Source organism: Punica granatum, chromosome 6, assembly GCF_007655135.1.
Source record: "Punica granatum isolate Tunisia-2019 chromosome 6, ASM765513v2, whole genome shotgun sequence".
Lineage (NCBI taxonomy): Eukaryota > Viridiplantae > Streptophyta > Magnoliopsida > Myrtales > Lythraceae > Punica > Punica granatum.
Window position 1 is genome coordinate 15,756,989 of NC_045132.1, and position 26,563 is coordinate 15,783,551.

At 38.6% G+C, this 26,563-nt stretch overlaps 4 protein-coding genes across 4 annotated transcripts; 1 reads left to right on the forward strand and 3 right to left on the reverse strand.

Annotated features, from left to right (window-relative positions):
* Window positions 1-2,365: 2,365 nt before the first annotated feature.
* On the reverse strand, window positions 2,366-5,911 carry LOC116212502 (universal stress protein PHOS34-like). Its single transcript, XM_031547148.1, has 4 exons — window positions 3,287-5,911; window positions 3,040-3,134; window positions 2,712-2,833; window positions 2,366-2,606 (listed from the first exon to the last, which is right to left on the reverse strand). Exons 1-4 carry the CDS (start codon window positions 3,468-3,470, stop codon window positions 2,519-2,521), a joined length of 489 nt encoding a protein of 162 aa, XP_031403008.1. The 5' UTR covers window positions 3,471-5,911; the 3' UTR covers window positions 2,366-2,518.
* Window positions 5,912-6,163: 252 nt separating this feature from the next.
* Window positions 6,164-8,172, reverse strand: LOC116212503 (universal stress protein PHOS34-like). The gene is made up of 4 exons (XM_031547149.1): window positions 7,712-8,172; window positions 7,450-7,544; window positions 6,849-6,970; window positions 6,164-6,656 (listed from the first exon to the last, which is right to left on the reverse strand). The coding sequence occupies exons 1-4, from the start codon at window positions 7,890-7,892 to the stop codon at window positions 6,569-6,571; spliced, it is 486 nt and encodes a 161-aa protein (XP_031403009.1). The 5' UTR covers window positions 7,893-8,172; the 3' UTR covers window positions 6,164-6,568.
* Window positions 8,173-16,955: 8,783 nt separating this feature from the next.
* Window positions 16,956-18,187, forward strand: LOC116211864 (putative B3 domain-containing protein At2g27410). The gene has a single exon (XM_031546388.1). It carries the CDS (start codon window positions 17,163-17,165, stop codon window positions 17,934-17,936), a length of 774 nt encoding a protein of 257 aa, XP_031402248.1. The 5' UTR covers window positions 16,956-17,162; the 3' UTR covers window positions 17,937-18,187.
* Window positions 18,188-22,471: 4,284 nt separating this feature from the next.
* LOC116211318 (universal stress protein PHOS34-like) lies at window positions 22,472-25,139 on the reverse strand. Its single transcript, XM_031545644.1, has 5 exons — window positions 24,993-25,139; window positions 24,637-24,867; window positions 24,446-24,540; window positions 23,796-23,917; window positions 22,472-22,954 (listed from the first exon to the last, which is right to left on the reverse strand). Exons 2-5 carry the CDS (start codon window positions 24,815-24,817, stop codon window positions 22,864-22,866), a joined length of 489 nt encoding a protein of 162 aa, XP_031401504.1. The 5' UTR covers window positions 24,818-24,867; window positions 24,993-25,139; the 3' UTR covers window positions 22,472-22,863.
* Window positions 25,140-26,563: the final 1,424 nt, after the last annotated feature.

The window sequence follows — 26,563 nt, forward strand, 5'->3', positions numbered from 1 at the left end:
TGAATTAATCACATTGAGAAAGATCAATTTTCTTATTTAGAATAATAGTATTTTCATTATTAAATGCAATTTGAAACAATAATTTTTAATGAAGTAGAGCAATTTTGTGCAAAAAAAGTGTAACTTTTAATTACTATTAGAGTAAGTTTTACGATTCAATGATAATTTTGCAACTAATTATCTTGTCATTGCACGTGCATATTTTAATTGTATATATGTATTTCTTATTGTATTTATTCTCTTATGATGTTAAATATAATAAGTTATATATGTTATTAATTTTAATATTCTAACTTGATCATCAATTTTGTGTATAACTAAATTGGTGATCAGGTTAGAATATTAACTTATTATATATAACTTGGATATGGATGTGGTCATTTGAAAGATCAAGATTTAATAGGGTAACTTAGACAAAATAATTCAAGTTTTCACTTTTGTCCCAGTTTTGACACTGCTTTTCATTTTTTGACAAAAAAATCACAAGTTTTTATTTTCCTTACAAACATGACACATTATTTGCCTTCACAAATTTCCTTCCAATTGCCTATGTGGATGATAACACCGTCAAGTGGACCCCGATTGGTCAATGAAAAAGTAACACATGTAATATTATCTAACTAAAAAATAGACCCCTTATTTTTCTTAATTTTGCAAACTTGCCCTAATTATCTCCTTTCCTAGCCCTTTTCTCATGCAGCTCACTCTCTCCCATCTCTCTCCTTCTCTCCTCTCACCATTTGTTACCAACACCTTCGCCAACACCTCTCTTTTTTCTCCTTTCAGTTTCCACCTTTGGCTCCCCCTCATAGCAGTATATGCGTTCATCATATCAAAGGGTCTCATGGGCATTGAGGGGACTTATATGGTGAGAGCTATCAATCCACGCAGCCGCACTGATATGAAATGAATCATTATTCGATTTATGAGAAATTTCATTGAATCTCAATATTTAAAATAATTTCCATTGATGATTGTAAGCTGAAATTTGAAAAATATAAATGCCCGACTATGTTGAAAGTGTCAAATGTCGAACCCTTTCAGCATGGCAACCATGGTAGCCCTCTTTTCCTTCCTAAGAAAGGAGCTCTTTAGAGTTCATGATTGATCTTCTTAGGTTGATGACGTCTGATCCAAAGTTGCTCCTCGTTTTGTCCTTTCTCATTGCCACTCACAATATGGGTCGTCCAAGCTTTCTTGGAGGAAAAAGCTATGGTTGATGGGAACAATTTCCACTCGAGAAAACCTCATAACCTATCAAGATTCCTCACTAATAGATTTATTTGTGTTTAGAATTTGAATATCTAAAATCCTAAAGCCTAAAGTCCCATGATCGTTAATATCATAATCAATAGGTGGCACATGGAGGAAACATAGGGGAAAGAAAGGGGAGAGAGAGAGTTGCATAAGGGAGGGTCTGGAGAGAGAAATAATTGGGACAAGTTTGCAAAATGAAGAATACTAAGGGGTTCATTTTTTATTTTTAAAAGATAATATTATATATGTCACTTTTTCATTGGTCTACTAGGGTCAACTTGATGGTGTTACATCCACATAAGCAATTAGACCGAAAATGTAATGGAAGGCAAACAACGTGACATATTTTAAATGAAAACAAAAACTTGTGATTTTTTATGTCAAAAATGAAAAGTAGTGTTAAAACTAAGGCAAAAGTGAAAACTTAGAATTATTTATGTAATTTGCCCTATTAAATATCTAATAATATTGAAAATGTCCAATACAATTTATTTATAAATTTAATTTCTTAATGTTAAATGCTTTTTGTGAAATTTTAAAAATTTTATCAACTTCGATGATTCATTCTTGCTTTCTTTGAATAAAAAAAAGGTATTGTATTGTTTTTGTTAGTATTTCAATGTTTTCAATTATATTAGTTTTATAATTTTAAAATAGTATTTATCTTTTTGTACTTTTCAAATGTATTAATTGAAACACATTTATTGTACTTCAAGTTAACTTTACTGATATATAGATTGATTTCTAAATTGTATATTAGTTCTAAGAAGCTTGCTCTTACTTACATTAAATAGTGTATTTACTATATACATACGTGGATGAATGGATAGAAATAATTAAAATATATATTTGTAATTATATAAGCAATTTGAAATTATATTTATCTCAAATTTTTATTATATCAAATATAGTGACTAAACTAATAGAAAAACATGAACTTCTCTTGTTTTTTTTTCCCTTAATTTTATAATGATATAAGAAACTTTTACAAAAAACATTTATCAATAAAACAAATTGACATTCTAACCTATTAATTGCTTTTTTGGGAGTCAATTTTACTTTTATATATCTATAGATGATAATGACCAATTTAAATTGCAACATAATATAAAACTATAGAACAAACAAAGGATTAGTCGAATAATGTGCTTCATCGGACTAGCACAACATATAACGAATAGATCGGTACACTGTTTGATAGAACATAATATTCATCTATAGTTATTATATATTCAACTACGATTGAGACACGAGCCGCAGTTCATTGCTTAGTTTTTGGCTTCTTCACGATCATCACCGAGCAATGGGCATGGTGTGCACAGTAGTCGCTCACGCTGCCCAACACGGCCCTGCAAGAACCGATGATCCATGTTTAAAAACGGAGATTCGAGTAGCCAAGCATTCGGAATAATAACTTAAATTGGATGATTGATTTTGGAAAGAAGAGAACTCACCTCTTTATGGTTCCATAACCATGACTCCCCACGACCAGAATTGATGCATGGTGCTTGTCTACTGCATCACATAGGACATTCCTTCCATCGCCCTCATGCACTTCTACTACAACATCTTGGACCTGAGAATACAATCGAAAACCGCTCAAACGATGTCCTTTGCTATGTGGGAATTCAGTTATGAGAACGCATGCATGGCATGAATGAGCTCACACCCAATTTATAGACACCAATAATAAAAAGTAACTCTTTGAACCGATTCTCTGGTTAATTTTGACTGTATACGTACTCTCGATGCAATTTTCTTGCAAGGGATAGGGATAGTTACCGATTTTTTGGAACAGATTTCCTTCATCTTATCCAAGACTTTCGTAACTTGCCTCTTTAGGTCGGCTTCGACGTATGGCAAAGCCTCCGCAACTCCTATGTTACATCAAAATCCAAAGATATATATCCTGTCATTTTGAAATAAAAGGTAGTGACCAAAGATACCCTATGTACATACTAAACATATCTCACAAGCGTACAAACTTCGAAAACCAGACGAGGTCTCGGGTGGTGGGCGTTAATATTACCGGGTCCAGCAAAGCCCACAGCCATAGTCACAGTAGGTCTTGCATGTACAATGATGAGCTTGTAGGGATGATTGGAGGAGAAGGGGACAAAGAAGTTGTCGAGGGTCCACTTGAGGGCGTACACGCTGTGCTCGCTGTCATCAACACCCACCAGCATCACCGGCTTATTTGCGCCGCTTGCCATCGTATCAGACACTCACCCCGACGTCGTCGCTCAACTGATTCGAGTTCGATGTGGAAATAGTGGTATATGTAAGGAGGTGATCAGAAGCTAGCAAGAAACTTGGTGAGATTTATACTACAAGTAGGAAAGAGCAGAGAGTAAAGAGAGAAGAAGGAGAAGGCGGTTTTGGCGGGAAGTCCATTTTTCTTCCGACAAGTCTGCTCAGGGCTGAGGATAGAGCTTAGAATTAGTTTACTGCATTGCATAAAATGTGGAAACTGATTAACCGTCTAACTTCTATTTTAGGGCTGTCCGGCTTTCTAGATTCGATCACTCGAGCCGTTTTATGCGGTGATTGGACTGCGTCTTCGTTAGATCACACAAGCCATCGTTTATATGACGGGGATATCTTGAGGTTTTGTTTCATCTATGTATTAATAACTAAAGCATTAGTTTCAGATCAAGAGAAAGTATTACATAATGTCTCACTCTCTAGTTTATTTTATGTTTTCCTTTGATTTTGTTTTTTCAGTTACAATAAAAAGCATAGGTGTATTACAATAAAATATAAATCTTAGTATCTAATAATAAAGGGATACGGATAATAATTTCACTGAGTATTCAACCTGAAACGTGCACTATATCCTTTTTTATTTCTCTAATTTTTTAAAGGGAGAAAAAAATGAGTATTTTTTATTTAACCCAAACAGAAAATAATGATTTAGGAGGTGTCAGCACGTCACTTCCTCCATTCGATAAGAGCGTGTCACCCTCGTCCCCTAATCAATTGTCTTTTCCAATTATTGGAAATTTGCAATTATTGAAAATTTACCGCTGAGTTTACGTAACATCTAATCCATCTGGATTACTGGTCACATATAATCTCGATCATACCAAACATAACATAATCCTTCGGACTGCTTTTTTTTTCCCCCTTTTCCTTCTTTTGGGTGAAATGCAGGCCCGGAGTCCAAAGGACTTAATAAAAACAAAGGTTAATTTCATAAAAAATCATGAACTTTCATATTTTTCTCAAATCTAGCATAACTTTTTTTCCCCCCCACATCTAGCATCAACATGCCAACGTTAATCCAAATCTAACATCCGTCCCCAAATTCGTGAATTTTTCTGATGTGGCAAGATAACGGCAGTGATGTGCCAACAGAATCCGATGTGGCAGTTCCTACCATCTCTCTCTCCTCCACAGCCTACTGACTAGCAGCCATGGCTGCTCTTTCCCCTTTGTATCACTTCCATCACCATCTTTCCCATCCCAATCCTTCTTTTCTTCTTCTTCTTCCTTTTCTGCTCCTCTGTTCTTCATGCATCCCCCAAGCCATATCCCATTCTCATTCACATCACCATTGCTTCCTACAATATGGACAATGGAGTCGTCGTCCATCTTCCACCTGCCAAAGCTGAGACTCTCCCTGCGCTCGAAAAACAGCTTCACCCCAAACTTCCATCTCTTGCACACTCCGCTCGCCCTATCAAACCCCCAATTCCAATCAAACATGACAAACCCACCAAGAATCAACATTTTTTTCCAGAACCCCCCACACAAAGTCAAATCAATTGAAGCAGAGGGAGAGGGAGAGGGGAGGGGGGCCAATTCGGCTGGGGGATCCCCACTGACTGTCGACCCCTCAAAGAAAAACAAAGGAAGAAAAAAAGGGGTCTGACTTGGCTAGGGGTTCCCCCGCTGGCTGGCGAACCCTCGGGTGAGGTGGCCGAACTCCGGCAACCTCATTTAAGGGATCATTGCTCTCCTGTCGAGTCGGCCCCACTCGCCTCTCCCTCTGTTTTTTACTGAGGGTCGAGAGTTGGTGGGTTCGGCCACCTAGCCTGATAGGTCAACAGTCGGCGGGGCCCCTAGCCGGGTCGGGCCACCTCCGCTCTCCCTATGTTTTTTAATCAAAAAACAGAGGGAAAGGGGAGAGGGCCGACTCGGCTTGGGGGCTTCCCCCCAACCCCTCAACTCTATCACCGATAGCTCTTCCTTCTTCTTCTCTTTTGGGCACAGCTCCACCGGTGTGTGTGCTAAGGGAGAAAAGAGACAAGAATATGGGGCCAAATTTAAAAATAAGAAATATAAGGTCTTTTTAAAAGAGTGAGTGGGACCACAAGTCCACGTATCGTCGTTTTATTGGAGCTTAACAATCGTCAACCACTTGCCACGTTAGAAAAATTAACGGACTAGGGGGCGGATGTCAAATTTGGACTAACATCGGCAAGTTTTGCTTAGGAAAAAAATGTGAAAATTCATGATTTTTTATTAAAATAACCCATAAAAACAACTAAGCAAACCAAAGACAACTAAACACAACAGTATCCCTAAAAACAAGAGATCGTTTCCAGATACACACTCTTATTCTATGGATACCTATAGACAATGACAGCGCCTGATTCGCCACTCAGTCCACACATATATCTCCTTGGTACATGTAAATTGCCCCGTACCAAACATAGCCTAGGCTTTATTTATTTATTTAAGTTCTTTGTACTAGTAGGAATTCCTCCACATTTTATCTATAGTTCAAGACAAAGATTGTGAACCTCCACAAATCACAAGACTTGATTAGCACATACCTAGCAAGGAACATGACTTAGAACTACACAATCAGTAAATACAGCTTCTTCGTTCCATTAAAATTGATTTTGATCACATTTTGAGAAAATTAGCATAGACTACAGAGGCAGAAAGCGTATGGGAAGCACACGAACAGGACTGATTTATTGACCGGAAGATCATACTAAATTCTTCGCGCCTCATGAACATGACTATAGTCTAACTTAAGCTCCATGCTCTAACCCAAGTCGCCTTCCATTGAGAGTATCTACTGATTTTACATCAAAATATACATTTGCTTTTTTTTTTTACAAAGGATCATCACATAAAAGCTCATGGATTCTCAGCAACAAGAGGATTCTAACACACTGTTCGCCTGTGGTGTTACTATAAGCATGCATTTAATTCAATGACTTTCGTGCTTGCAGTAGCATTACACAGACGAACGATTCAATCATAGAATAGCACACGAAGTTACATAAACCGGACAATATCTACAAGACACATACATGTGTAGCAAACTATGAGGAAATCTTACTGAAGCAGTGCCTCAATTTTTGATATTCGGCTTCTTCACGATCATCACCGTGCAACGAGCATGATGAGCACAGTAATCACTCACACTGCCCAATACCGCCCTGCAAAATATTTTGCATTTTCAGAGGACATTTACATATGGAGCACGCATTTACACTAAGGAATCTAAAACGGGTGTTACTTCTCATATCTGCAATGCATATAATCTAGAACGGCGATCGATGGAGTATCTGGGAAAAGCGGCATTCTAGGACAATCCGACATTCTATGGTAAACCGAAAACAAAGATTTACCTTTTTATAGCACCATACCCACGACTACCAACAACAAGGACCGATGCGCGGTGCCTCTCCGTGGACTCACAGAGAACAGTCCTCGGATCACCTTCCACAACTTCAACTGTCACATCTTGAATCTGAAAAACAGACAATCTGGTAAGACTCCCGACGAGAAGAGCATAGAACCAACCAAAACTGGCTGACAAAGTGCTTATGATGTTTCTGAAGACGGACTGACAGGAGGCTAAAGTATATGGTATAAGTTCAGTGTAAGAGTTCATATGTTCATCACCAATGATTTGCTAGACAATCCACAATTTTTTTCATATAAAACCAAGTTATCAGCAATGCCTTTTATTCGTGAGCGACTTCGAAGTGGGAAGCAGATGGATTGCTTTACAAGAAATTGTTCAAATATTATTTCCAAATCTATAAAGTCCATCTCGTAAGCATCAAACATGCTGTGTCCGGTCCACATTTCAAATATTATTGCCGATTGCTTCTTTTTTCCCTTGGTTTTATTGTCATTCAAGCAACGGGAAATATTAATAATCACAAGCAAGCGAACATGTCACGAACCAGATTACGCAAGCGCGAGAATGAATGGATATCTTACCGATCTACGAGAACAAATACCCTTAGCCTTCTTTGTAACTCTTGCTGACATCACCTTCAAATCCTTGTCTATATACGTAATCACCTCCGCGGTAGCTGCAGCAGCTCAATCACCAAAACACCCCAATCAAATCACAAAATTCAGTAAGTAACAGCTGCAACAGAGTCTCATTGAACTCTGCTCCAGTTCGACGCAATCGGAGTGTCAGCAGCTGGAATTAAGCCCTAACCGGGTGGGAAGAAGAGTGAAATGGCATGCGTACCAGGTCCGTGGAGGCCGGCCTTGGCGGGGTGGGGTTTGGCGTGGACGAGGACGAGCTTGAAGGGTGGGTTGGGGGAGAAAGGGGCGAAGAAGCGATCGATCGTCCACCTGAGGGCGTACAGGCTATGGTCGCTCTCGTCGATCCCCACCACCATCACCTGCTTCTCCGCGCCGGTCGCCATAAGAACCCAGCTAGGTTCGAGGTCAGTCAGTCCTGGAAGTGGAATGACTCTGGCACTATAAGCAGGAGATGGAGGATCTTATTATATTTGGGTGGTTGAAGTTTGGTAGCAAGCGCGAGAAGCTTCGACAGGGGATTTATACAGCAAGGAGAGAAGGAAGAGATGGAAATGATTGGGCCAGGTCAGATCAATCAGGAGGGTGTGTCTGGAAGCTGCGAGGGAGTAGAGGAAGAGAATTGGGAAGAACACTGACTGGTGAACGAATCAGCAGCTCCGCTCTGTTTCAGGGTGGAAAGGAAAAAACAAACGGCCGTCTGTCTGTGTGTCTGTGGCCTGTTCTGACGCAGATGATTTGAGTGAGATGGCCATGATTGGATTATGTATTTGTCGGTATCTAAGAAAGTAAAAGCCAGACAAGTGTCATATGATTTTTCTTTTGAAATTGACGCCATCTGTCTTCCTACGTGCTGGGCTCATATATGTCGTTCATTCATCCAATTGGTACAAAACCTTTTACGAATTAATAACACATGGGTGCATAAACTTTTTTTGTTTTTTCCTGTAATAATTCGGTGGAAAACGTTTTAATTTGTTGCAATCAGTTACGCTCTGTCTACTTCCCATTGGCGGCTTCGAGCATTTTCTGACGAGGTAGAGGACATTATTTTTTTAAAAAAAATTAATTAAAATAAAATACACAGAAAAATTAAAATGAATTATGAAAAATCTTTGCCTTTCCTCTATTCCTCTCTCTTTCACCCCCATCCTCGGACGTAGTCCCGCATCTAACTCAGTCAGGGAGTGATTCGCCGACGGGGTCGCCATCACCTACGATAACCTTTGAGAAGTTCCAAATCTCTCGCCCAGTGGGAACCCTACCCTTTTCCTTTTTTATCATTTAATTTTAATTTTTATTTTGATTCAAATTTTAAAAATAATTATTTTATATTGTTTGCACCACGTTAGATGGTGTTTGGTAAGTCAATTGCCACATCAGAAAATACCTGGCACTCTTAGTGGAGAATTGATAGTTGACTAAATGTACTTGATTGTGGTAAATTAGAAAATTTGTGCCAATTTATTTTATGAAAAAAAATTTATCCTAAATTGTTATATCGCAAAAAGGTTTTGTACTACTAGAATAGTTACTTTATGGTGATTATAGGATGGAACACTAATTTGTGTTTCATGGTAGGATATTAATTTCAACCATTAGATTCCATCAATTTTTAATCTCATATGTCTATTATTTACATATTTTGTCATATTATTTCTAGTTCTTTATAGTTTCATTTTACAATTTTTGCCTAGAATACTATATCATTGATCTTGAATCTTCCCACTAAATGTCACAAACATTCTGCCAAGTCATCCATCATTGCCATGTCACCCACAACTGCCACGTTCACATGTATCCTAACGCGTGTATCAATCACGGTATCGCACATCAATTATGACTGAATCGACCTAATAGTCCGGCTTATTAACTCGATTTACAAAATCAAATTTCATAAAATGAAACAAAAAAATTGAAATTAAAAAAAAAGTAAAACGTACAGTCAGGGGGCAGTAATGGCTCACCTGGCGCCTATCACCACCCCCTCAGACCTGGTCACCAACGACATTAGAGGTGGCCGACGGCCTAGTCTGGGAGGTGGCGGCCGAGGCCACCATTGCTCGGGTCTCCCCCTCTATCTCTCTGTTCTAGAAGCATATTCACGTCACAAGATATTGGCTAATGCCTTTGATGTTCCCACTAAATTGTTTAAGCTAGAGAATATCGAGGATATGTTGTCCTACAAGGTATAATTGAATTGTGTGGGTTGGAAAAGGTTGATTTTTGCTACAAAGTGCTGAGATTTGTTCGTCCTCATTGAGGTATTGGGCTTGAATCAATACATAGGTGTGGCAGACTTGTTTGTCGGAAAGAGAGAGGAGATTCTTCGCCCACTTCCTTCCCAGGGAAACAGAGCCTCATCAATAGTGAAACCATTGCTCAGGGGAGAAAACTTTTATTTTGGCAACCATTTTCTCGACTGATGAGGACCACACAATCTATATTTTAGATCAATTCTGATATACACAGATATGGCGATGCATTCATGTAGCTGAGGTTCTTATCTCAGCAGTTAAAGGTTATTAGTGGTCTGACTACGAACTTAGCAACTCATTCTGCTCTCGTGAACTATCATTTTGTAGTTTCTTGTTGTATAGGACAACTTTTGGTTGTAAACTTTGCATAGTGGACATCTATTCTCACGTGTAATGTTGTTAAGTCTTGCGGTAGTCAATGCTCTCTACTAGGGTACGTTCAAAGGTTTTATTCCCGTGCTGTTAGGGTACCTTATGTTGCTCTTTAGAGACATCCTTTGATCTATTCAGCCTATGTTTCCTGCAATAAAAAAATTTGATGAGTTATGGACATCTCGAGAACTTTTTTCTGCAGAGCACCTTCACTTCAATCAGGCAACCTACATCCCGATGCCATTGTTCATAGTGAACATTCTTTAAAGGCTACCATGAGAGCGTACTACTCAGAGTTGCATAGATATCATAACGAGTATGGGACTTATTGCGTTAGTTTAATTGATGGTGCTGCAAAATATTTGTCTAATATTTCTCAAGCTCTCATTGCAACATGATTGGATCTTTGCTTAAAATGAAGGAAGGATGGCAGAACTCCAAGGACTTTGAAAAGGAATTAAATCGAAAAACAACGAGGTTCATCCTTTTCCTATTTATTTCTTCTGTAAGCATACACAAGATTAATCCCTAACTTTTAGTAACATATATGCTTGATCTTGTCAGTGAAGCAAACAATATCAGGTGTCATTGGCAAAGCCATACATTACATACCTTTATGTCCGCTATATTTTTCCTATCAGATATTAGGAGCCACTGCCGCTTAGTCCTATGAGGAGTGGTAAGAGGACTGGCTTCTCTGGAAAGTGAAATGACTTGAGTTTGAAGATAATGAAAGGGTAGGTCAAGAATTCACACCACGTGTGTGGGTTGGTATAATGCTTTGAGATAGGATCTGTACATACCGATACAAGAGAGCTGACTCATCCCATATCCTCATATCATCATGCTCTCCTCATACGCCCCCTGTGATCTCAGCTACAAAGGCTTTCTACGAGCAGCAGTTAGTTCCCGAAATCACTTGTTTGAGCCTTCGAGCACGATGGCCAAGTGTGACCCAAGGCATGGGAAGTACATGGCTTGTCGTTTGATGTATCGTGGAGATGTGGTGCCAAAAGATGTGAATGCTGCCATTGCAACTATGAAGATGAAATGCACGATCTAGTTTGTTGATTGGTGAGTGTTACTAAGACCCATGCATTCATAATTGTTACAATGTGTCCATTTGAAAAAGTTTGATAAACTGCTTAAACTATTCACAGTTTCTCGTTCTTTGTTATCGGTTGAATGATTTGTGTACTCTATGTCGTGTTAGGTGCCCAATTGTATTTAAACCGCATTAACTTTCGATTAATTTTGTTTAGAGGAAATCTTGTTGCCATCTTTTCGATTTTGGATTGATCTCGATCTGGAAGCATTTGAATTTGTGTGAATTTCTCTTCCTTTGCTTGGGTGAAATGGGCTTAGCGGATGGATGATGTGCTAAGTCCTGCGATCGCCATAGTTTGATAGGCATTTTGCCCCAAATATTTCAGGACATCATCTACTGAATCTTGAATTCTATTGCATTGTGAATGTTTTTTGTTGTATCTTGGTCAGTGAGTCGGCGGAAAGCGTAATAAGATATGATAAGGTAGATGCCATTCCCAAAGTTCACATAGAGTTCTTGCCTTGCTCCGCCAAAGTCTCTGGTTTTCTAGATAAATTGTCAAATTTGGGAAGTTGTTCAGCATAAATAGTGAAGGATATCCTTGATGTGCCTCACTACTTGGATATATCGAATGTGGGTAGTTTTGTTGACTTGTAGTTTCCACCTATGTCGTATGAGGTCTAGATCCGGATTATATGCACCTCTCTTTGTCACAACGACATCACGTTTTGGAAATTGAAGGTTAATCTCTGCCTCTCTATCAATTCTCTAACTCTGACAGGACAAGCGCATAGGTGTGAGGAACACTTTAGGTTGTTGCCGTCGTAGTTCAGTAGCAGTAGACTAGGAGCGAGCCTGTAGTAGTTACTTCGTTGATGAACCACGGAATAGATGTCCTGTTCACTTGACTGAGATTACTGATGTGTTTTGTAGGATCCGCCAAGCTACCTTCCAAGAGATTTCGGTCATGAGGCAATCAGCTGAGCCGGATACGTTGTTTGATGCTTAATTGTTGATTTTTCATTGTCACTCTATGTCGAGTTTGCTTGATCCCGACTTTCATGTCATATTGTAGTGACTGCACATATTGTAATTCGTCAGAAAGAAATTTGTGTTCAAAACTTCCCTTCAAGTTATCTCCTTGGATCCCTTAAAATATGAGATAATTAGGTTTTTAGATATCAAAGGAGAGCATTTGTACCATTTTTTGTTTGCCTCAAGCTTTACCTAGTATACAGTGGTAAAAATTGCCATGTCATGAAGATTGATCAGATTGTGCCTCCAAATAAGGATGCTTTCTTGGTTGTGGAGTCTCAACAGGTGCCGGCACCGCAATTGGATATGATTTAACATGATATTAGAAGTTGCAGCATCTTGCCTGCATTTTTGTCCAATACTTTGTCAAATTTGGATATCTTCGGTGAAATTGTTGAGGGTAGACTTTCCCATGGACTTCTATTATTCTTTCTAATACATATAAGCATGACATATTTAGTTTTCAAGTATGGTCAACATTGATAGATGCATATCGATGAGTTTGCTAGTTAGAGTACCTGGCTTCCCGTTTTACCTAATTGCAGTGGTTTGCCTTCAAAGATATTACATTTTATTGCAAATTGATAATGTATAGGGGTAGGTGCTGCTTGTAGTACAACAAATGTGGAAATGGGATCAACTTTTGCAATATTTGGACTTAGTTCGATTGGGTCAACAGTATGTTTTCTTTGGGTTCTATTGTAACACTTGTTTGGTGTGCAAATCGGGATCATGCCATTGAAAAAAAATGACAATCATCATCCTGCGATATCCAAACATAGTCATAATCACCACTTAGCATCATCCCAAAAAATTAAACCTATATATCCATGTTAGTTCACGTACTCTCCAAAATTTACACCTCCAAAATCATCTTTTGGAATTGTCATGGTTCCACAAGGTCAAAAGCAAAGCTTTCATTTTGTGCTTACACATATTTGGAGGGCTAGAAAATGTTGAACTTATCGAACCTTCATCGTTTTCATTTGCTGACACGTTTCCCAAGATCACTGCCAAGAGTTCACCTTTCGATGAAAGTCACAGTCGAAATCACACCTCCAACAAGTCCCGAGTGAACGCAAATCACAAAAACTGCCTTTTCAACTTGAAATTGAAGGATTCCCAGCCCCAATTGCATAATAGAGGGAGCAATTCTCTCTGCCATAATGCTTCCTTATGATATTCCAACCCTAATTGAGGTCAGATTGGGGTTTTTTTTACTCATATTTATGCCAATAATGAAATGTTGATCTCGCCCATGGGCTTATGCCTACAATCGAGTGAGAAGGGAGGGCAAAATGGTGAATTCATCCAGGCGGTGTTTGGACTGAAAGCCACGTAGGCTTCTACTTGCCACACATGCATCGTTATTGTCCACGTTAACGCTTTTAATAGACCAAATGACGATTTGGTAGATGGGGTAACAATATAAAACTATGTGAATTTACAGGCCAAATCACGAAAAATTAGTAGAACAAATAATTCTTATAAACTTCGTGAATTTTGGGATAATAACCCACGCATATATATAAACTTGACTACAATTAATGAATTAGATTGTATATATACTTTACAATCAATATATCACAACAGAGAGATATTATAATATACATATATATAATATATATATATACATGTGGAAAGTAATAAATTATGATCCATAATTAAAATTGTTAAATATGATATTAAAAAATGTTAATTTTCACCTCCCAACACTAATAAATTAGGAATAAAAGATAAAATCTACTCTCTTTTTTGCTTGTTTGCATTAATGGCCTCATAATAGTATTTTTACCATCAATGCCAATGCCAATTCAATGTAAATTTTACCGTCAATGTTGTATAATAAATATATAATAGTAAATGTATTGTAATTCATAAATTAATATGTTAAATAAAAGTTAATTAATAATACATATTATTATAAATAATAGTAGCAAATATGGAAATGAAGAATGCATTGATTTGAGTCATTATAGTTATTTCCATAGTAAATAAATATTTATAATCTTAGAAAAATAAAGAAAGTTTATAATTATTAATTGAAATTTTACTGGATGATGTTTTAAAACTATTGCAAATCTTATAAAGCTCAATTAAGTAAATCTCTCATGGAAATAATTGATTCATACTAGTTAAAGTTATTCAAATTCATGAAATTTAATATATGAGATTTGAGTAAGAATAGCACAACAAATAGTGAAATCTTATTTTTTAAAATATAAAAAATTATTCTCAAAGTTTTTTCGATAACTCATTAGAAATCTTAATTAAGAGAATATTGTAGAGTGTATCAAAGTAATCAAAATCTCAAGAGGTTACTCATGATAACAAAATCTATCAAAAAAGCAATTGCAATGAAAAAAGTTATAGTTACTAATATTTTATCGGATTGAAAAATTGATAATTTTGAAAACATTACACCACTATTTTTCTTTTGCTTCTCCAATATATTTTTAATATATGGATTTGATCAAAATTCTTATAGATATTTGGTTACAATTAGTAGATATTTATATACTATAGAAAAAAATGAATATCCTTTCGAGAAAATTTTGAAATTTAACTAAAACAATTAATTTTGAATTATGCAAATAAAAATATATTTGTCATAAAAGTCTCATGCAATGCCGCGGACAAAAATACCTAGTTGTATATTCTACATAGATTCGAAGTGGAGGCTTTTTATTCACCGACTCTTCGTATGCCTAATGTTTCCCTAACTTCCACCATCATTATCATCATAGTATAAGCCAAACGTGATAATTGTTGGGGTGTTTTATTATTATTATTATTATTAATGTTGTTATTATTAAATATATATCTATATATAATTATTATTAAGCTAAACAGGATAATTGCTAGGGGAATTATTATTTATAATTTATGTATTAATTAAAAATGATTAAAATATAAGAATAAACAAGTACTATAACGAGTTATCAATTGACAATTTTCTTAATAATGACAAGGAGAAATCTCGTGCAATGCGCGGGCTTACGAGCTAGTTTATTATAGGTATTTAATTTTGACCTCTCGATATCGTGTAATTGGGTACTTCAATTTGGGTAACCAAAATGCGCCACATCAGCCTTTGAGAACTTTCGGAGCATTTGAGCAATTGACCCTTCAATTTTTTGTATTTAGCTTTCAACCCTTCATTTTTATTACATTTATTTTTTATGCCCAAAAGATAATAAAAAAGAAAACGTCTTTCTTAAACAAATATTTTAGGGGTCTGCCTGTGACTGTGATTGGCCTCTTTGCTTGCGTTGGTGTTGCCGTCACCATCCACCCCTTTGCCTCAAGTGCTAGCAATGTATATAATATTAATTTGCACTCCTCTGCAATCAAATTTTCCAGTCTTATCTCATTAATGCTTTCGTCCCTTTGGGTCCACTCCCTTAATGAATTCTGCCCTTTCAAGTAACATTAGACAGAAAGACTTAGGTAGTGTTAGGTTGTGTTTAGTATATTAAGTATTTAAAAATTAAGCACGTAATTAATTAAGAGAAGAAATATATAGGAAGAATGGATGAATAATAAGGATGATAAAAGTTTTGTGAGGGATAAACAACGTCAGTAAATAAAGAATAATTTATTTTAATAAGTCAAAATTTTTTACTTATTTCATTAAGTGATTTTTGCTTAATGATTAAAGGCTTGTTTGGTTTCCCAATATAATTTTAAAATCACAATTTTAATCTAATTCTATTCACAACAAAACAAAATAACTCATACAAAATCAAAGAGTGGGCCTCATTTATACCATTTTTTTTCACAATGAAACAAAAAATCCATACAAAGTCAAAGGGTGGGCTCCATTTATACCACTCTTTTTCAAAATCAAAATATGATTTTAAAATCCTACTTTAAAACCAAATGCAGCATAAATAATTTATATCTTTATCGCTCTACTTTTCCTCTTTCTTGCATTCATTTTATCTTATAATTAACTTACCTAACTTTTATGTACTTAATTAAGTTGAAACAAATGAATCGTTAGTTAAATATATATTAATTAAAAAATAAAAATAGAAATTTAAAGGAATGCACATAAGCAAATTAATATATGAAATAATTTCGGATTAAGTCCATCTCAGTATTAACTATCTTATTAAGATAGAGGTAATTAACTAATTTTTTTTATCTTCATCTATATAATGATTAAACCAAAATACTCTCATTATGAAAACTCTCATATAATCTTATCAAACTCTCTAATCTTGCAGAAATTTTCTTTCAAGTTTTCATGATATTCTTTATCGTTTTTCTTTCAAAAACGCCTGTGCAATGCGCAGAATTACGTACTAGTTATCTCTTAATTTATTTTTCTTTTTGAAAGTGAATTCTCAATCCGCGTCACTTTTTTTGAATATTATATCATTTGGCTACTTAATTTTGGCAAGCTCCATCTTTATAATTAATTAATTATTTTATTTATTTTAATTTTCCGGTGCCAACCCCTATTTTCTTTTATAATTAATATCGCCCAACCCATATTTAATAACGGGGAGCTCCATCGTTTTTATATCCCGGAAGCTTGACATTTTGGGTCTAACAGGTAACCAAAAGGCCGGCACGATGTCACAATTTAAATGTTTTAGTGGACTGGCCCACGGCCCAGCCCAGTAAGGAAGAAGCTGCTCCAAACTGAAGCCACCTTTGAGAAGGACTAGCCGTTGGCCGTTGGGCGCCAGTATAACCCTCCGACCGACATTTCCTCTCCTCTGTCTCTGTTTCTCTGGGATAGAGACTCACGCACACCACTCTCCGTGTCCGATCATCTCAAGTTGTGTTGGTTCTCAAGCAATCCTGTATACTGATCGAGTTCTTCTGGAGGCTCGAGAGCGTTGAACAGAGACTTTGCATCCTGATCGTCTCAATTTGTCTTAGTGCCAGGGTTTACTGCTCTAATTCGTTCCAGGGGTTCGAGAGCGTTGATGGCGGAGTTCTTGGACCTTTCTCTCTTGGCTAATGTGGCCTCAATCGTGGCCAATCGACTTGCTCAGTTGGATTCTCCACTGGAGGTGGAAATCCGGGTGTTCAACGGACGTCTAGGTATGATCACGAACAGAAGATCGGTCCGGGCGAAGAGATTGTTCAAGAAAGCTGTGGATGTTGGGGCTCCCCTGATGATTGCAGCGGCTCCTTCGAGAATTGGCAAGAAATGCTGCTGCGAAACGGGTCTTAAGCAGGCGACAGTTGGTGATGGGTCTGCCTCTGCCATGGCCGTGTTCGTGCCCGAATACCCGGGACTACCGATGGTGGTCCTCTCCACAATTCAGTCCATGGGCGGGTCTAATGTGAAGCTTATCTTGCAAAAGAAACTGACTTGCAGCGACATGAAGGCGGACCAAGGCCGTTTCTTGCTTCCAAGTTGTCGGGTCCTCGCGAATTTCCTCGGTCAGGAAGAGTGGCAGCGGCTCAAGAGTGGAGGGAACATATGTGTTCCAGTCATCGAGCCTTGCCTCAGGGTCTCGACCCTCAGCCTCAGGAGGTGGAAGATGTCTTCCAGCCATGTCTTTGTGTTGAACACGGGGTGGAACAAGATCACCCACGATCCGGAGAACGGGTTAGTGGAGGATGATGTGGTCCAGGTCTGGTCTTACCGAGTTGAAGGGAGACTCTGTTTCGCGATTGTCAAGACCATCATCAAAGCGTCCACGGGAAACACTGTGCCGTCTTCTCCCTCCAGCACTGTGACTCACGTATGACCGCTGCATACTGCTCTAATTGGTTTGATAAATTCAGAATTTTCTTTCACGGTTTAACTGTTTTTCGATTATTCCACGACATCGGCTAAGCAGGGTTTTGTGGGTTTTTTTGATGAAATGAACAATCGTTCAATTGATTTCATTATGAATCTCTTGTAATGTGAATCATGGAAGTTAATTGGGGTGTCTAATTGTCGAGAATTTAGTTTGATTTTGACTCCGTGAATTGTACAGTCACGATTAAATGATAAGTCGGCTTTTCTTTCAGTTTTCTCTATGTCTCAGTTTCCATGATTGTTCAGTTTATGCTCTTCTCTCTCTGTTATTTTCCAAATTTGTATCTCTCAATATAATTTTCAATTTGAGCCCGAGCCACTTCGAGGTCGATGTCGCATAGCGGAAGCTTCAGGTGTGATGATGATATGTTTTTCTGAATCATCAGCGGAAATGACTTTATTGAACATGTATTATCTCGAATTTCATCTCGTAAGTCACTACACCACAGGCACTGCAAAATCTCAGTTCGGGATGTTCGTATAACAAGTGAAGACTTTAGTTACAAACTGACCAGCAGAAAGGACTGAAATATATCATTTGGGGTCGATAAGGCTACAAAAGCTACAAGCCCGCACAACACTCTCTCCCGGTGTAACAAGGATAAAATGAACTGATCATTTTACAAGTATATATAAAAGAGAACAGGATAAAGGGGAAGCCGATTCTGTTTTCTAGCAGACCCTACGACTTCTCCTACTGTTAAAGAAGAATCGGTTAAGAGCATTGCTTGTGGCCCTGTCTGAACCATTCAGTTGACATAGAAACTGCACAAACTTCCATTTTTCAATCCCGGGGAACTACATGAAATTTCCAGATTCTAGTTCCTAAAATGCAAATGCAAAATAGTCAGCCTTCGGATCCTTTTGCCCACAAAAGGATTCACTGGAAAAAAAAATGGCATGATCTAACTTTGCCTAAATGTTAAGGATTGGGTTTCAAAGACTTGTTGAGATTCGATAAAGCTTTGCTGGCTAAAATGGCCTGGAGAGCCTACCATAATTGTGATGCGTATTGGGCTAAGATCCTTGAGGGTAAGTATTTCTCCCAGGAGGATTACTTGCAGCCTAAAAATGAGGCAACAGAATCGGGCTGTGCAGTAGTCTATTGGAAGGAATAGATGTGATACGAGAAGGATCTATTATCTTGTCTAGAAGGACACATTTCAGATGAAGAGAAGGCTGCCATTTTAAGCCATCATTCAATAGGCTATCCCTTTCCCATAGTGTGGGGATCAGAGAACCAGGAACATTACTTGGAGCATCGATCGTCCCCTTAAGGTTAAAAATTTCCTGTGGAAATTAATGTTGTGCCAATGCTGTTGCAACCTATGGGGATATGAAGAGAAGGAAAGTGACAGATGGAGCTGATTGCCCTTTTTGTGGACAGGAACAACTGATAGAATGCTTTACTACACTGTGGATGGTGTAAATGTGTGTAGTTCAGGTTTACAGGGTTACAGGTTATAAGAAAAGAGGTGTCTCCCACTGATCTTTGGCTGCTTGGACTGTTCGAGATGAAGGATGAGGAGAAGGTGGATCTCGGGAAGAATATATATAGCTATCACTCTCGGGTATGCTTGGAAAAGAAGGTTGTGAGGGGGGTTTTACAGGCTCAATGCTGTGGTGCTGGAATAAATGAACTGTCCAATATGCTTATTAAAGAAGGAGGTGGAAGAAACGGGGACGGGCAGAAGAGATGTAGCACCTGCTGAGAAATGGGAAAAACTAGAAGGGCATGGGGACATAAAGATTCATTTAATGCAGGACATTGGGAATAACTATGGGCTGATTCTGTTTTAGGAGCAGAAGCTATGGCCGTTAAAGATGGTCTTAGGCTTTGTTATGGAGAAGGGATGGGAACTCAGTTGTCTTGGAAACTGACTCAAAGATCCTGTTTGAGCGTATCGAAAAGGAGAATTAAGAAGTCCCTCGGAAGATCAAGTCTTTAACGGATGATATACAGGAAACCAGAAGCAATTCGAGAGATGTCCAGTTGAGTTTCACAAGCGATAGAAGAAGCCAACAGTTCTGCAGATTGAGTGGCTACTCATTCAAGAGAGAAATGTGTCCAGAAAAATGGGTCGCTGAGCCCCCATTTCTGTTATACGTTTTGCTGCGTAACCAGCCGCTCCGATCCAGTCCAGGTTTCAAAGGAATGAACAGGATTGATTCATTTTTGAGAAGTTTTGAATGATTGTAAGAGGCCAATGAGTTACTACCTGAATACCCTTCTTTGCACAGACTCATAGATCCTCATCTGTGGTTGAGGCTCTCCTCCGTGGAGGCCCTTGTTAAAGGAGAATTGTGGAGCTATTACTCACTGAATTGAGGGGAAAAAAAAAAGGCATAATATAACAAAACCAGTGGAATTCAAGACACGTATAGCGAACATTATCTTGCAAGAAATGACTTAAGAGACGACGACAAATATACATAATATAAAAACGATCAGTTATTCAGGTCAATTCACTGGTATTTGATGAGATTGGTGGGGATAAGGGTTCGGGATTTATCTACTAGTCCTTATTGCAGATCGGTCCAATCGAATGAGGAAGCTCAGTTTATTATGGGGCAATATGACCCGACTGCCAACAAATGTACGATGCTGTTAATATACCGTTGGCTGTTAAGTTGTCCCATCTAAAAGATATCTTAGCCTAGAAATTGTTAAGATTATCAAATAAGGTTAGCCGCACAGGTAACATGAGATGAAACTAACAGGGTCCTAACTAACAACCTCTGCATTTTGAAAAACTGTTTCCCCGTCTTTCTCAACATCAATAAGATACAAGAATATAGTCGCCAAGCAATGTCCACCACGAGCAATACATATGTTGTCGACGAAGTAATCATGGAGCGGATCATACTTCTGGCCATACACATATTTGAATGCCATACTCATATCTGAATATCTTCTTTCCGGAGATTTCATAACTTTATGAACACAATGAACATATAACGTTACGGGGATTTCATGCCAAACGATATGGGAAAGTCAGGTAATTCGTGCTCACATCTAAAACACCTGCAAATCTTGCTTTCACAAAAACTGCTGATTCAAGGGATAAACACAGAGCTTTGCAGATTATGATATGACAAATAGATTCAAAAGGCAATTTAGAATGATGACGCATTCTGATTCTATCAAGATAACACTGTATGTCCCCAGAAGCTGGATGGAAATAACCATGAGAGATTGTTTCTCTGTCTTAGGATCCAAGATATATACGGTTTCACTCTCCACAAAATCTCCCGGATCACCAATGCCCAACTCCATCTTGTTTCCACCGTTACCTTTTGTCTCGCTTCCCATAGACGGCGCCAAATGATGGAGTCGGGATCCGAGCTTCAGGTCCTAATGGTCTCCATTATCCGATTCGCACAAACAACACTCTAGGCTAACCTCCATGAGGGGAGGTCGAGGGTGTTCCTCCATTTCCCTCTTCGATACTTAAGCAAGTCTAGGATTTATTCCAATGCTGCATTAATCGTAAATAACATACATGACATGTTTATATAGGAGGGAGGATATATCGAGATGTTCCAAGATACTCGGGTTGTGATATATTCTGTAAATGTTAGATGATAGGAGTTACCATGACTAAAAAAATATCACATCACCTGCTTTGTGTACACACGACTAGGCCCGACTTAGTCGTGGGCTTAGGCCTGTTGAGCCTTGTCGCTTGCTCTTGGCCTGATGGGCCAATGCAGAGGACTTGCTTGATGGGCTTGGACTCGGATTGCTAGGCTCGGAGTCCATCACTGACCAGCTAAGTCTTTGTTCCTCGATCAGTATATTTTGGAAACATTCTGTTTCAGGTTGTTTCACGATTTCTAATGCCTAGAATTTCTTCCAATGCGTATGCGCTACTGATGGTTTGTATTTGGATGAGCATTGAACTCTGATGTGAATATTTTTGCTATCAATGAAATAGTATCCACACTTATCCAAAAAAAAACAGAGAGAGAGAGAGAGAGGGTCAAGCAATTATTTAGTAGGTGGTAGGTATAGTGAGCAAGCGATTGTCTACAAAGGTGTTTTTTTTCCCCAAATTTTGGATATATTAGAGTTGATGTAATGAGTCAAGACTGTGTTGCAGGCCGGATCAGTCCAACTGATCCGAAGCACTATGCTCTATCCCAAGACGCCTTGAACTGAGAGTATCCAACGATTTTACATCATTATATACATCGGTTTCATTACATTACGATGTCTTATGGATCATCACGTAACAGCTTATGGGTTCTCCAAAAGAGGATTCAAATACACTGCTTGCCTACGGTGTTGCTAGAACCATTTAATTCAATGAATTTCGTGCTTTCAGTAGAATTTAAATACACGAACCTTTCAATCATAGATGTAGGATTTTTCGGGTTGAACATAATAGAATCCACCCTTGTGGGACTCGACCCAACTTGATTAACCACGTGAGATATTATCTCACAACTATGGTCATATGAAAATATCTAGAGATATTTGTGGGATCCGATATCCAATATATAACCACTAAATATAAGTAGACAATTTCAGTGAATCTACGATCAATTGACCGAAAAAAAGACTTTTTGCTCCCGACAAGAGAGAGTACGAGAGGAGGGTTTTTGTGCCGTGGAAATAGCAGTCTTTGCTCGACCTAGTAGCAAGGCCCACTGCCGGTGTTTATTTTTCTTCCAGGATGTGATCATTCAGCCCGACCCTAGAGACCCTAATCGTGAGATTCCACCAAGTAAGCCTAAAACCTTACCATTTCGGGTCAATTCTTTAAATTCCAACAATAGAAAAGCTCATAATTTTGCATAAACCAGGCAATATCCACAAGACACATACACCGATAGCAAACTACGAGGAATTTTACTGAAGCAGCACCTCAATGTTGGATCTTCTTCGGCCTCTTCACGATCATCACCGTGCAAAGAGCATGATGAGCACAGTAATCGCTCACGCTGCCCAATACCGCCCTGCAGAATATTTTGCATTCTCAGAGGACAGTGACATGGAGTAGAATTTACACTATGGAATCCAAAACGGGTGTTACTTCTGTTGGGCCGGTTTCTCTCCTATATGGAGAATGATGAGGGCGGGTGATGGAAGTAATCCCACATGAAAAAATTGAGAGGAAATCCATAGGTTTATAAGAGATAATGGTCTAGCAACCCATTTGCTTAAGCTTTTGGGTTGCGGATGGGCCCAAGTCCAAAGTAGACCTGTGGATTTTTCCCAACAAGTGGTATCAGAGCCCAAGGTAACGATCCTGGAGAAGTGCACACTCTATGCGTGGAAACCCACACCGCGCCAAGGCCCGAGTGTGGAACTCGTGGCTAGTGAATGGCCTAACAATTGGTATCCGAGTTCGGAAGTAAAAAGCCCGGCTCGAAGTCCTCCATATAGTCCAGAATGGGGGGGAATTGTTGGGCCGTGACCTAACAATTGGTATTCGAGTCCGGAAGTAAAAAGGCCGGCTCGAAGTCCTCCATATAGTCGAGAATGGGGGGAATTGTTGGGCCGGTTTCTCTCCTATATGGAGAATGATGAGGGCGGGTGATGGAAGTAATCCCACATGGAAAAATTGAGAGGAAATCCATACGTTTATAAGAGATAATGGTCTAGCAACCCATTGGCTTAAGCTTTTGGGTTGCGGATGGGCCCAAGTCCAAAGTAGACCTGTGGATTTTTCCCAACAACTTCTCATATCTGCAACGCATACAATCAAGAACTGCGATCGATGGAGTATCCAGGAAAAGCGGCATTCTAGGACAACCCGACATTCCATGGTAAACCGAAAACAAAGATGCACCTTACCTTCTTATGGAACCATAACCATGGCTACCGACAGCAAGGATTGATGCGTGGTGCCTCTCCACGGCCTCACAGAGAACATTCCTCGCATCACCTTCCACAACTTCAACTGCCACATCTTGAATCTGAAGAACAGACAAACTAATAAAGACTCCCGACAAGAAGAGAGTAGAACAAACCATAAACTGGCTGAAACATAGATTCGACAATAGTCTGCAGGAGCTGACAGGAGTCTGAAGTATAATATAAGTTCAAAGAAAGTGTTAATATGTTTCTTCACCAATGATTGCTTACCCACAATTTTCCATATGAAACCCAGCAATGCCCTCTACTCAGCGTCACACCAGAATCAGAAGTGGATGAACTTGTTCGTTAATATTAAAGTTGTTCAATTGTTATTTCCAAACCTACAAAGTCCCCCTCGTAACTATCGAACACGTCGTATCCGGATCGCATCTCATTTCGTGCATATAATTCCCGATATGTTTATCTGCTCTTTCTCATCTGATTCACATCCAAACGGGACAGACCAGTAAAAAAGAAATTGCCAATTGCTTCTTCTTCCCTCGGATTACAAATCACAAGCAAGCAAACATGTCACAAGCCTGCCACCAGATTACTCAAATGCGGGAACAAATGGATAAAAATCTTACCGATTTACGAGAACAGATTTCCTTCACCTTCTGTGAAACTCTTGCTGCTATCGCCTTCAAATCCGAGTCTATATACGTAATCACCTCCGCGGTAGCTGCAGCAGCTCAATCACCAGAACAGCCCAATCAAATCACAGCTAGCTAGAATCAAGCCGTAAATCGCGGGAAATGAAATGAAATGAATCGCGTACCAGGTCCAGAGAGGCCCACCCTGGCGGGGGAGGGTTTGGCGTGGACGGCGACGAGCTTGAAGGGATGGTTGGGGGAGAAAGGGGAGAAGAAGCGGTCGATCGTCCACCCGAGGGCGTGCAGGCTGTGGTCGCTCTCGTCGATGCCCACCACCATCACCTGCTTCTCCGCGCCGGTCGCCATTAAAGCTCAGCTAGCTTCAATAGGGGTCAGTCAGTCCGTCCTGGGATGGTCTGTAGCGAGCAGTAAGCAGAAGATAAGAGGATCTTTGGGTGGTTGAAGCTTTGATAGCAAGCGAGAAGCTTCGATGGGGCAATTTATAATGCGAGAGGAGGAAAACGGAGGAAGGTAGACTCACTGACTGATGAACGAAACAGCGGCTCTGTTCCGGGGGGAGAATTTAGAGGGAAAACAACGGCTGCCTGTCAGTACTGACTGAGGTGGGATGATTGAGATGGGGATGAACCGATGAAGTCAAGAGGATACATGGAAGGGTGGGAAATTCTATAGTCCAATCATCAAGGGATTGTTTGGTTCGTGAATAAAATATTAGAATCATAATTATAACTTAATTTTACCCACAATAAAATAAAATAACTCATACAAATTCAAAGAGTGGATCTCATTTATATCATTTTTTTCATAACAAAACAAAATAATTCATACAAGTCAAAGGGTGGGTCTCATTTATACCACTCTTTTTCAAAATCCAAATCTGATTTTAAAATCCTACTATAAAACCAAACGCAACACAAAAAAGTTGAACATGAGTTCTCACAAAATTCATGTCATTTACTAATAGCGCATGTAACAAGACTATTCAAAATCTGTTTAATTTAACCAAAGGAGTTTTGGCCTAGCTGTTAAGGTACGTCTAAATTTACACTCAATCACGGGTTCGAATCTCCTTAAGGTCACTGGAGGGCATTTGGCGTGATTACCCGCTCTGTCCACCGGGGGTTCACAGAGCTCCGGGGATTAGTCAGGCGAAGCCTGGACACCCTGGGTTAGCAAAAAAAAATCTATTTAATTTACTTCAAATAAAAGTAAATTATTAAAAGATTGGCTTTGTTAAGGAACCAAATGAAATTTAACTTCCCTACATCCCAACTATAAATAATTATATTTATTTGGAGTTGTAATGATTGTATTGTTGAATTATAAGAAAAAGTGAGAAAAAGTAATGAATAGTTGAGAGAATTTATTATTAAAAATTGAATTGAATGGTAATTAAAATAAAAAAAAATGAAGAAAAAAAGAAAAATAATAATTATGTTGTTGAATTGAAGATAAATTGAGTTAAAGTATAGTAGAGTAATGAGTATTACTCCAAAACCAAAAACACTGTTGAGTTTGGTTTTAGAGTTGAATAGAGTTTAGTTTTAATTTTAATTGGTTTGTAATGATTGTGCTGTTAAATTATGAGAAAAAATGTGAAAAAGTAATGAATAGTATGTTCAATGGGCATTAAATATGACTTGATTGTGAGATCCTATCAATCATAAACACTATTCCTAAACGTCCATAGTCAAAGTATTATCGTTAACTAAGATGACGATACTACAGTGAGACCAATGTGGTGGTGATTTATAACTAAGGCTCATAGGTCATGGATGTAGAGACATCAAATCACACCACATGTATGCATTATGAATAATGCATACTGTACTGACCCGCCATGAGACTGTTATATGGGTCGTTACGAGATTATCATTAGCAGTTCTTATAATGACTATGATGTAAAGATCCTTTGACTTGAGGTCATCGTTGATTCTGACATGGTATGCTGTATACTTTGATACTGTCAAATGCCAACTATAACAGGATGGTTATAAAGGCTATAATTAGGTATTGCAGCAAAGGAATGTGAGTGACCAAGATATGATTTGTCTTTCCTTCGATATGGGAGTGATATCTCATTCAGCCCCA